The 12,813-nt window shown below is 37.7% G+C and overlaps 1 protein-coding gene across 1 annotated transcript; it reads right to left on the bottom strand.

The window, feature by feature from the left end:
- Window positions 1–5,509: 5,509 nt before the first annotated feature.
- Window positions 5,510–9,160, bottom strand: LOC18009973 (uncharacterized protein At4g04980). Its single transcript, XM_024159743.1, has 8 exons — window positions 9,092–9,160; window positions 8,320–8,694; window positions 8,142–8,237; window positions 7,940–8,063; window positions 6,370–7,865; window positions 6,115–6,279; window positions 5,873–6,025; window positions 5,510–5,791 (listed from the first exon to the last, which is right to left on the bottom strand). Exons 1-8 carry the CDS (start codon window positions 9,158–9,160, stop codon window positions 5,591–5,593), a joined length of 2,679 nt encoding a protein of 892 aa, XP_024015511.1. The 3' UTR covers window positions 5,510–5,590.
- Window positions 9,161–12,813: the final 3,653 nt, after the last annotated feature.

Here is a 12,813-nt window from a genome sequence, read left to right as displayed (position 1 = left end):
GGCAAAGACGCTGCCGAATCAAGTTCATGCTCAGCTGAAGGTTTATTCATTCAAGATGCAGGATTCGAGATCCATAGACCAGAACGTCGATGACTTCTTGAAGTTGAAAGCAGATCTCAACAATCTCAGCATAGAGATAACTGAAGAGGTTCAGGCCATTCTACTACTCAATGCTTTCCCTAACAGGTATGATTCCCTTAAAGAAACTTTAAAGTATTATCGAGAAGCTATTAGGCTAGAGGAAATATCTAGTGCTGCTAGATCTAAGGAAATGGAATTCAAAGATGCCTCTAGGTCTAAGACTATAGGTGAGGGACACTATGTTAGAGGTAGAACGGAAACTCAAAGTCAAAGCTCCTTTAGGAAAGGTAAAAACAGGTCTAGATCAGCTTCTAAAGATGGTAAACATGTCTGTTGGATATGTGTAAATAAGGTCACTATAAGAAACAATGTTATATATAGTTAGAACGGAATAAGGATAGAGTTTCATCTCATGGAAAAGGTGAGTCATCTTTGGCTAAGGATGATGCTCAGGATCTAGTAGGTTTGCTAGTGTCAGAACTTAACTTGAGTACAGGTGATTCAAGCCAAGAAGAGTGGATTATGGATACCGGTTGCTCGTTCCATATGACACCAAGAAGAGATCTGTTCATAGACTTCAAGGAAGTGAGTGATGGCAGGGTAAAGATGGCGAACAATTACGTTGTCAGAAGTGAAAGGTATAGGATCAATTCGGTTTGAAAATCCAGATGGAACTACTTTCTTGCTTCACGAGGTCAGGTACATGCCTGGAATTTACAAAAACCTGATGTCTATGGGAACACTTGAAGCCAAGGGTTGCGAGTTTAAAGCATCTAATGGGCTTCTGAAGGTGATCAAAGGCTGTACAGTTTTCATGAAAGGTCAAAGAAGACATTCTCTGTATATCCTCCAGGGAAAATCTCGGTCCACAGTTAACGATCAGTCAGAGTCAAGCACAGCAGTTCAAACAGAAGATAGTGAAATGCTAGCAAAGTTATGGCACAGCAGGATGGGACATATTGGTCAGAAAGGGTTCGAGGTGTTGGCCAAGAAAGAATGCTTTGGTGAGTGCAAGTCCTTGGATCTAAAATTTTGTGAGGATTTTGTCATAGGAAAGACACATCGTGTGAGCTTTGGGCCAGATCAACACGTGACTAAGGACAAGTTCTATTATGTCTACAATGACCTATTGGGGTCCCTTAATGTTCCTCCGAGTTTAAGCAAATGCAGTACTTCATCTCGTTTACAGATGATTACACGAGGAAAGCATGGAATGGAAGACTATGGCTGAGACTCAGTCAGAGAGGAAAGTCAAGACATTGCGTACTGATAATGGTTTGGAGTTTTGCAACTATGAGTTTGATCAGTTCTGCAAACAAGAAGGAATTGTGAGGCATCGTACGTGTACGTATACCCCTCAGCAAAACGGAATTGCTGAAAGGTTGAATAGGACCATAATGAACAAGGTCCGTAGCATGCTTAGTGAAAGCGGTCTCAGTCAACATTTTTGGGCAGAAGCGGCAGCTACTGCAGTGTATCTTATTACCAGATCACCGTCGTTTTCTATTGAGTTTAGAGTACCAGAGGAGATGTGGACTTCTGTGATGCGTAACATGGATGGTCTACGCAAGTTTGGATGTGTATCGTATGTCCACTCCGACAGTGGCAAGTTAAATCCTTGTGCCAAGAAAGGGGTCTCCACGGGTTATCCTGAAGAAGTTAAAGGCTTCAAGGTGTGGTTACTCGAAGATAAGAAAGTGATGATAAGCAGAAATGTTGTCTTTAGGGAAGATAAAGTCTACAAAGATATCAAGATAGAGTCTACTGCCAGTAGTGATCAAACTGAAGGAACATAAAAGGTTAACTTGGAATTCACGGAGAAACATGACTCATCAGGAGATATCGCTCAAGGTGGAGTTACTCATGAGCAAGTTTTATCAGATGGTGATCAGGTTGTTAGTGAAACTACAAGTCTAGATGGGTACCAGCTAGCTCAGGACAGAACTAGGAGACAGACCACAAGGCCAGCTCGGCTAGAGGACTATCAGTGTGATGATGATGCTGGCGACAATGAGTATGCTGGGTACATCTGTGCTATGTCTGAGGATGGTGGTTTAGAACCATCTACATTTCAAGAAGCTATGAGTGATTCAGATAGTGATAAGTGGTTAGCAGCTGCGGACAAGGAAATGTTGTCCCTCAACAAGAATCACACCTGGGATCTAATAGACAGACCAAAGAATCAAAGAGCTATAGGCTGTAAATGGATATTCAAGAGAAAACCAGGGATAGCAGGAGTTGAAAGTCCGAGGTACAAAGCTCGGTTAGTAGCAAAAGGGTTCTCTCAGAAAGAAGGAATAGATTACACAGAAAATATTTGCTCTTGTAATGAAACATGTATCGATCCGATACCTGCTTTCTGCAGTGGTTTACTATAACATGGAACTCCAACAACTAGATGTTAAAACAGCATTTCTCAATGGGCATCTAGATGAGTTCATTGTCATGGAGCAGAAGGTTATATTGACAAGAGGTATCCTGATAAGGTTTGTAAACTCAAGAGATCCTTATATGGTCTTAAACAATCTCTCAGACAATGCAACAAAAGGTTTGATGACTTTATGAGGAAAAATGGATATCTTCGGAGTGAATATGATCAGTGTTTATACTTTAAGAGATTTAGAAATGGACTCTACATATATCTGTTATTATATGTGGATGATATTCTTGTGGTTTCAGTTGACAAGTTACAAGTGGTTGAACTTAAGAAACTTCTAAGCAATGAGTTTGAGATGAACGATCTTGGTGATGCTAAGAAGATTTTGGGCATGGAAATGGTTCGAGACAGAATCAATGGAGGTTTGTGGATATCTCAGGAGAGCTATCTAATGAAGGTGCTCAGTACGTTTAACATGGATCAGACAAAGTCAGTGTCTACTCCCATGGGTGCTCATTTCAAGCTCAAGTCGGCTTCAGAGAAAGAACTTCGCGAACAGGTGGAGTTTATGGAGAGTGTTCCGTATCAAAGTGCAGTGGATAGTATCATGTATGCTATGGTGGGGAAAAGGCCCGATCTTGCTTATCCTATAGGCCTCATCAGTTGTTTCATGACTAAACTAATTAGAGAACATTGGAAAGCTGTTAAGTGGGTTCTTAGATATATTAAATGGTCAATCGAAACGACCTTATGCTTCAATAACAGAGGTGGTTTTGTTGTCAAAGGATATGTTGATGCACACTATGCAGCAGATCAGGATAATCGGAGGTCTATAACTGGTATAGTGTTTACGGCTGGTGGCAATACTGTGAGCCGGATATTGTCTCTGCAAAAGGTCGTTGCACTTTCAACTACAGAGGCTGAGTATGTAGCTCTGTCAAAGGCAGTTCGTGATGGAGTTTGGTTAAAAAGGTTTGCAGAAGAGCTTGGTTTTCCTCAAGATTCAGTAAAGATATATTGCGATTCTCAGAGTGTAATAGCATTGTCGCGGTTAAATATCATTTTATCAGGGATTTGATCAATGCAGGCGAAGTTCAGGTTCTGAAGATTGGTACTGCTTATAATCCAGCTGATGCATTTACAAAGTTTTTACCAGTTTACAAGTTAAGAGAAGCATTGAAGATGCTTCAGATTTCTAAAGAATAGAAAGGCAGCATCCGGTTAAGGATGCGAGTATCCTGTCAAGGATGCAAGGGGATTCCACCGGAGAAGTCTGTTGATCGTGTCTAAGGTGGAGATTTGAAGGATAGACAGCAATCAAGTATCCAGAAGAAGCTAAAGTGATGCTTCGGTTAAGCACTAGCTGATAGTGTTTAAGTGTGATAGAGACTCTGATTAGTGTAGAGTATCTCTATTGTTAGGTCCACTAGGATAGGTGTCTCTTTATCGTTGGTCATCTTATGACTGGGGGAGAGTTGACTAGCCGTTACAGAAGTCTGTTATATCGGGGGTGAGAGAGAGAGACGATAACCTGTATTTCCCGGCGAGTTTACCGATCTAGTGGATTCCGGTGGAGAAATCACCGGTGAGACGTAGGGATCCGGTTAAGGACCCGAACTTGTTAAAACGCGTGTTGTGCTCTTCTACTTTCTTCTTCTTTCTCTTCTCATCAAATAAAAACAGATCAAAGAGTTCTTAATCGAGAACAAAGCAGAAGATTCGAATTGAGTTTTCACATTATTATTTTTTTGGATCAAGGTTGATTTGTACTTAAACATCCAAAAAGTTGAACACTTTCTCTTCTTCTCTTTTTGCTGCATCATTTACCTGTGAAACAACATTTTAGCAGGTCTGCCATGAATGAAAAGTCCGTGTAACAACAACAACATTAGATAAAACGATTGAAACTAACCTGGAATGATAAAAAGGAAGCGAAAGGGGTGTGTAATTAGGATCACTCAGTAAAGACAAGTTTTAGAGAGAACCGTTTATCATTTCCAGACATAAATAACATATGAAAAGTCTAAACTTAAAACAAGCTAAAAGCTCAAAGAAAAAATATATAGTAATTAATTACTAACTATTTCCAATTAAACAATCAATCAGGTTTTCTTAAATAATTCCATTTTCATTTTTCACTATCAATCATCATTAACCTTGGTAATGATAATTCACGATCCTCATCGTTCATATACCATTTCTCATTATCAACTCAATTTTCAAGCAAGAGCAAAGTGCTCTACTGGTTCTCATCTTGCACGTCTGATACCACATCCAATTACAGGAGCTGACGTATCAGCACGCCAAGGCTCACTATTACGATCACACGGATATAGCCATAACCCTCCCGACGTTGAGAAATGACGATCCCTATAGACATCCCTCAGCCCCAGCAAGCATAATTAGGAGAGAAGAAAAAAGAGAGAGAGGGGCTAGGTTTAGGGGAAAAATAATTAGGAGAGGGTTTATATAGGTTTCTTTTTGGTTTAAATTGGTTTAGAATAGATATTAATAAAGAAAAAGGGAGAACCCGTTCGGGTTATCTCAGTTAACAAACATCACCATATAAAACTCTGTAGGTCAAGCTTCCCGCCAGTCCATATATATGGAAAAAGACCACGAATGTTGGCTTTTCCATTAGAAAATGCTATGATAGAATGTTGAGCTTTTGCGATTTTGATTTTGAGGTGATAACTGAAATCGTTCCTAGCGTGAGCTAACGTGAGAAAAAAAGAAAAATCGCCATCATTTTTAGCTAATATTCTGTTATTATCATATCTTTACCCAGGTTTTGTCGTCAACATTTAGACTCGTAGTTTACAAATAAAAGTAAAGAAAGAAAAAGTTTATAACAACAAAACAATATTACATATTGTGTGGCAACACAAATGTCATCCTTGACTTAAAAGGTTTTTGAAGCCTTTCACACAAAACGACTCTGCATCTCCGAGCTCCCATGAAACCTCTAAATCCTAATATTTTTTTTGAGGGGGCTTCAAAATTACAACTCAAAAGTCAAAACAATAGGTTACATCTTTTACATATACATATACTCTTTTATTGTTCAAATATTTTGGAATATTTTTAAGATGTTGAAGAAGGCAAAAAGGAGTAGTAATAGTTGCGAAATCATCATGGGTTCTGAGTAGTATCAGTTTGGATCTCATGAGCCAACTCTTTGGTTAACGAATCAGCTCGATCGTCGTGTCCTCCAGCAAAAGTGTAGACTTTGAAAGCAAACTGAAATGCCCTCCAAAGCATTTTAGCACATCCTACAGTCTTCTTCATGCTCGGCTTCGCGTCAGGCGAGACAAGCTTTTCATCTCTCTTTTCCTGTGAATTTTATTTTGAGCCGATTAACTAAAGAACAAGAAAACAAAAAAAAGGGTTTTGATATTTCTAGCTGTTAATTACCTTCAATGCGAGTTCCATGCAGTTCGATGAGATATCAACCATTGTCTCTTTGATCTGAAGAAGTATATTGAAGTCAAAGTGAATGTTGTGGCTCTGGAATTTCTTAGCTTCCTCATCTTTGGTTCGATCCAGCGTGTCGATGTCTCCTTTAATCTGTTTAATTATTAAATTTGGATCTTTATATTTTCTTGAAATTATTTGAAATTAGGAATAAAGGGAATAAATTTTGATGAAGAGGTTACCTTTGTGAAGTAACGTTCTACTTTATCAAGAAGTTGATTCAAAGGAGGTTCTATCTTCCAGTTTTGTAGCTCAGTGATCATACCGTGAAGCTTCGAGTATAATGCAGCCGCCATTCTTATTGCTTCTAGTTTCTTCTGCGGAAACCCTTCGCATCGCGCAAGAACCTAAAACATTTTCGCAATCAAGAATCACAAAAAGAAAACAGAGGATATAGAAGCGACTGGTAATAAAGATGTTCTTATAATGTTGCTTACTTGTGTCTCATCTGTTAGCTTTTCAAGAACTGACTCGACGCGACGGTGGAAAGCAAGAAGCTCAGTCATGTCTTTAGTCTGGAACTTAGTGATTTCAATCTTCAGCTCATTGATTGATTTCATGTATTTTGCAACATCTTCTTGTATTTGCTGGAAATATGCAGATTTCTTTGTGATCTCAGCAAGTGCATCTGCCATTCCTTGTTTTCCACCGGCAGGAGCGCTTCCAACTCCGGCTTTTCTTCCTCCTCCGCCGCCTGTTCTTGCCTCAGGATCACGCCCTTCTACTTTTCCTTTAAGGATTCTGTAAAGGTTCCCTAATTGGGTTGACCTTTTCAGTTTTGTAGCTGCTTTCTTGGGTCTCAAGCTTCTCCCTGCTCCTGGTAGTGGCGGTGGAGCCGCCGCTCCGTTCGCCATACCCATTCGAGGTGGTGGAGGTGGCGGTGCTGCTCCGTTTGCCATAGCCATAGGAGGTGGTGGTGGAGGAGGTGCTCCTCCGTTTGCTAGAGGCATAGGAGGTGGTGGAGGCGGTGGTCCGCCACTTGTGCTATTCCTCATAGGCATTGGCGGTGGCGGTGGAGCTCTGTTTTGCATAAGTGGAGGTGGCGGTGATGGCGCCGCCGTAGTTAGTGGAGGTGGAGGCGGCGGTGGTGGGACCACCGCATTTCTTGGAGGTGGAGGCGGTGGTGGTGGGGGCGCTGCATTTGCTGGAGGTGGAGGAGGCGGTGGTGGTGGTGGAGCAGAGCCTTTTAAAGGCATAAGCGGTGGTGGAGGCGGTGGCGGAGAAGGTGGCAGAGATGACACAACCACCACGTCAGCCTTTGAAATGAGCGGTGGTGACGGAGGAGGAGGAGGTGGAGGCGGCGGAGAAGGTAAAGATGCTACTTTAGTTGTGGATGGAGGAGGAGACAAAGATTCCGGCGCAATCTCAGATTTCTCTGAAATATTGAGTTTGGATTCAGATGTTGAATCCAGTGAAGAATTTTGCATGATAGTATCTTCTTGCTCATCAAGAACAACAGATTCTTCTGTCTCCATCTTCACATCAATGCTCTCTTTTTCATTCTTATTCATCTTGATCTCTTCAACAGAATTTATCTCATCTTCTACGTTGCTTTGATTTGGTTCTTGAGCTTCTTTCTGAGACAAAATGTGGATAGCGAGTCGCTTAACATCGATAGGACTAAGCTTCTCGAGTGCTTGAACTCTCATGTTCCACAGTAGATGTGATGCAGAGTTTGCAAAGTCTCCATTTTTTCCCGGTGAACCCATCATCGGTTCTGGTAGAACCGATCTTGGAGTGATTGGTGACCCGCAAAACGAGTTTCTGCTATCGGAGAATGATTCAGAAGGAGATAAGACTCGGCTGCTCGGCGTTTTAGTAGTCTGTGGACTAATGAGCTCTTTCTTCTCTTCTTCATCATCAATCTCCATCATATCAAATCTCTCTTTGGACATCTTGATCAGTCCATCTAATGCTGCTAACACCTTTTCCACTGCAAAAGAAAACTTAACATTTTCAAAGATTCTTAGATGATTTCTTGCATGTGAAGGTAATAATTCTGGTTACCTAATCGATCAGACTGATTCTTCCCGACGCTGCTAGTCCAATACTTGGATTTAGCTATCCATTCAGGGTTATCGATCCATGAATCTCCAATGGATTTCAAAGCATTAAAGAAATGGTCAAGAACCTGTAGGAAAAAAAACATTTGGTTAGACTCAAGGTGTATATGAACACAGAACAGAGGAACTCATATATACTTGAATACCTTATCTACATTTGCGCGTCTAATTTCCGAGATATGTGAGTTGTGGATAATCTCAGGACAAAGATTCTTGAGATCTTTCATTGTATGCATCACCATCTACACAACAAAAACAAGCAATGGAGTCAAAATAACATATAGAGGATTGAATTACGAAGGATTAGTTTCCGGGTTTACGCACATCGGTTATGGAGGGAGAACCGTCAAGAGGAGGAAGATCAATGATGTCTCTAAAGGTAAAGATCTTCCTTCGAAGCTCGACCATAAGAATAAAGTTTCCTGTCCATTTAGGTGAGCTGCTCGTCTTGGGGCTCTTAGCTTCTCTAATAGAAACATTCTTGATTATGCTTAAAGGCGATGAATTCGAAGAAACACGTCTTGATGATGTTAGTTGGCTAGAGGATAATATCGACTTAGATGATCTAATTGGTATTGGTGAAGAAGAAGGTTTAGGTGAAGAAGAAGAAGAAGAAGAAGAAGAAGAAGAAGAAGAAGAAGGTTTAATATCCTGCTTGTTGATCTTGCTCACTTTAGGCGATGATTGACCTTTTATTTTCTGAAAAATGTCATTATGAAAAATTGTTAGTTCTTTTATTATTGATCATCATAGAGTTTTATCCATGTTTCAAACCATCTAAGAAAACAAGAAAACAGAGAAAGGAGGGTAAGAAACATTTCCTAACAAAAATTAGATATACAGTGATTATATGAACAAAAGATACAGACTTTATGATGATGGTTATATGTGAGCAAGAAGATCTAAAATCAACAAAATCTTGATTGAATGAGAACTCTGGTATGGCCTTTTGTAAATAATCCAAGGGACAAGAAACATATTAAAACTTGGACTTTTTTTATAAATCATTTGAATGATTTCCTAAATATATGAAAAGGTTTTTTTATTGTGGGTATGAATAATCAAAAATCAATCAAGAAATAAGAACAATTTTTACCTGTAACTTGCTCGATGATTTACGACCGAACAACATTGTCTGAATATCGAAACAGCCTCCGTCTGTCATAACTTGCCGGCGACTCCAACTTTATAATGTCTTGTTTCAAACCAAAAGAAAAAAAAACTATTTTTTTTTGGGTTTCTATTGAAATATTCAATATAAAAAATGAATATTTACAGACTTATTCAAAGTCCTACAGCTGAAGAAATTAATAAAGAATAACAACATCACAATCAAAGAATTTCAGAATCGTGCAGAGCAAATCTAATTAGGGTTATGAAATTCAGGAGAGGCTCTTTTGCTGTGGAGGGACTTATGGAACTTTCTCGTGAAAGAGAGAGCCAAAGGAAAACAAATGTTTAACATGTCTTTTATATGGGCAAAAATTCTCTAACCCCTTCCTAAACCTATATCCTTTTTTTAGTTAGATTTTTTTCTGTTTTTTTTTTCTATCTGTGTGATTACTAATTATATAATTTTTGGAAAGGTAGTTACGATTAAAAACGATAGAATTTCTTTAAGGATTAATTAACCTTTTCCCTCTACTCATGATTTTATTGTTCACCCATTCTGTTATACTTGAAGGTTTAAACCTTTTTCTATTCTTATTAAATTGTAACAGAAACAAAATATCATCTTGTTCAGTAACACAAAAAGAAAACAAATGTTCAACGTATATGGTATATTAGTTTAGAACCTGCACAGTATTATATATGTGGGTGCTCAATAATAATAAAAAATAATTAAGTAGAATTTCATATCAGAATTTTGTTCTTGACATATAATATTGTGTACATGTAAGGCATTAAAAATATCACATACCTCTCTACACGATTTGTAGCTTTAGTGACGGTGAGATTCTTGTTTACAAACTAAAACCAGTATCAGCTAAGAAAATATAAAATTTCTTCAAAAGTCACTAATATAAATAAATATAAGAAAAAGATTGGACTAGTGACGTGTTTATGGATATATATCCATCATATATCAAACTCATTTTCGTTCACAAAACATATATAGTATGAATTTGCCATAGAGGTAGAAAATTTTACAGTAAATCAAATTTATCATCATACATAGCACATACAGTTGTAAAACGTTATATATAAAATTATTTCTTATTGATTGAAAGATTATAAAAATAGAACAACTATATAAGTCGTAAACTTGGTTAAAATTTAAAAACAATTAACGACCACCTCTCAATTTCATATCTCTGGACATAGAAAAAAGTATAGATATAGTAACTACAAAATTTCTTAACAAGACTGGTCAAAGGGAAAATGAATGAGATATAACTGTTCATGCATCCAACTTTTGATTATAAATTTAGGGAAAATTCCATATTAATTCGTCAACTTTATTTCTATTACCAATCTAATACACCAAATTAGGTGTGGACCAGTCCTTAAAACATGAGAATATGAAATCGTCTGGGAAAAAGGCCGATTAGTATCTCAACACTATTATCTTGTACCAATAAATACCCAAACAATTTTGATAGGTTAATCAATACCTGAACTTATTAAAATCGGTAAATACATATCTCAACAATATTTTTGTGGCCAATAAGTACACTGACTTTATGTCTGTTAGTCAAACATGTTAATTTGCAAACGGAATCCGACTTGGATACCACCGTGGATGCTCTATTCGAATGAAACCAATATGACGCCGTTTAAGGTTAAAAATCTGGAAAAAAAAGACAAAAATGACGTCATTTTAAATTTATTATCCATTAAAAAAAATACACCATCTATATCTTTTTTCGTGGGAGAAAAACATCGATAGTTAGGATTTGGTGGTGTTTAAAATCAAATCGGAATGACTTCATTGTCGAATGCTAACGCTTTTTCGGAGATTCATGGTAGGTTTAGGTTTGCAATTTTGGTTTTGATTTTGATTCAAACACTTTCGGAAAATCAAATCGAAAATTTCAATTTTGATTTGGGAAAAAACCTTTTAAAAACCCGACGTTTATAACATTTGCTATAAAAATACCTGAACTATTTTCGTTGCTTGAAAAATACCTAACGTTATTTTGACTACCATTTTAATACCCAAACATTCAAAAATCGAAAGTTTCATCCCTCGACTTAAACTCATTTAAATCGTTAAACGGAATCTGTTAAGCACCGTTTAATCCTTAATCCCCCACGTGTTTTTTTCCATTCGAAAAGACCACTGTTGCCCTTAAAATCGATTTTTTCCTTCTTAGTTCTTCCCCATTTGAAGAACCCTAATTCTCTTCTAACATCTATCGCTTCTTTTGATTACTTCACACCAGAATGGAAAACTCAATCTCGTCTGCAAGCTCTTTCAACCCGACCTACGCCCAGATGGAAGGTCCCCTTTGTCACTGCAAACAACCGACGGTCATGGTGAAATCATGGACAGATGATAATCCTGGTAGAAGATTTTTCAAATGTAATACACATGGTTTCTTCATCTGGGCTGACAAAGAACCCTAAATTGTAAACCCCACATCTCTAAACAAGCTAATCGGGACATACAACAGACTAAATCGAACCTAATCGACACAATTTACAACTCTAAACATCCCGACATCAAAATTTGAAACACATACTTCATCTTTCCTTCGAGTCTCGAGTCTTCTACAGTGAGGTGAAGAATGAGAACAATTGGGTGAATAAATGTCGATAGGAGAGTCGATACAGAAGATCAATTTTGGGAGAGACGACGTTTACGGATTAGGGTTTAGATTTGGGGGAAAATCGATTGGAGTTTAATTTGGGGAAAATGATTTAGGGTTCTTCGATAATTTGGGGGAAATTGGATTACGAGAAAGGGCAACAGTGGTCTTTTCGAATGGAAAAAAACATGTGGGGGATTAAGGACTAAACGGTGCTTAACAGATTCCGTTTAACGATTTAAATGAGTTTAAGTCGAGGGATGAAACTTTCGATTTTTGAATGTTTGGGTATTAAAATGGTAGTCTAAATAACGTTAGGTATTTTTCCGACAACGAAAATAGTTCAAGTATTTTTATAGCAAATGTTATAAACGTCGGGTGGTTTTTTCCCTTTTGATTTTTTTAATGTGTAATAAATTTAAAACGACGTCGTTTTTTGTCTTTTTCTCCTGATTTTTAACTTTAAATGACGTCGTATTGGTTTCATTCGAACACAGCATCCACCGTGGCATCTGAGTCGGATTCCGTTTGCAAATTAACAGATTTGACTAAAAGAGAGAAAGAGAAAGTCAATGTACTAATTGGCCAAAAAACATTATTGAAGTATGTATTTACCGATTTTAATAAGTTCAGGTACTTATTAACTTATCAAAATTGTTTATGTATTTATTGGTACCAGATGATGGTGTTGAGGTACTAATTGGCCTTTTCCCCCAAATCGTCTAGGGTCGTAAACTTGTGAATTTAAAACTTTAATGTGGAACAAGAGGTTGAGTATACTTTAACTTTAGAGTCTATAATCCAAATTACAAATATAAAAATCTCGTATTAAACTCAAATAAAATTACAAATCAATACTCAAAAAATAAACAAAATAATAAATAATCGTGTGACACAAGCAAAATCAAGGAGTATCACCACCACCACTAGACTTATTTATGAATGTATCAACAAAAAATATTTGAAGCGACCAAACAAAGCGCTTTGAATGTCTAATTTGACGCAGCAAAACGCCGCGTTTTGTTTCCAACGGTTTTAACTGAATCCTTTACCTTCTTATGTTGCT

This window comes from Eutrema salsugineum, unplaced genomic scaffold (genome assembly GCF_000478725.1).
Source record: "Eutrema salsugineum unplaced genomic scaffold, Eutsalg1_0 scaffold_8, whole genome shotgun sequence".
NCBI lineage: Eukaryota > Viridiplantae > Streptophyta > Magnoliopsida > Brassicales > Brassicaceae > Eutrema > Eutrema salsugineum.
The sequence above is the reverse complement of the archived record's forward strand: the minus strand, read 5'-3'. Positions and strand labels throughout refer to the sequence as shown.

Coding starts and splice junctions, on each gene's coding strand:
- LOC18009973 (XM_024159743.1), bottom strand. CDS start 9,160: ATGACAGACGGAGGCTGTTTCGATATTCAGACAATGTTGTTCGGTCGT. Junction 8,695..9,091: donor AATCATCGAGCAAGTTACAG/GTAAAAATTGTT, acceptor GACATTTTTCAG/AAAATAAAAGGTCAATCATC. Junction 8,064..8,141: donor GACGCGCAAATGTAGATAAG/GTATTCAAGTAT, acceptor TTTTTCCTACAG/GTTCTTGACCATTTCTTTAA.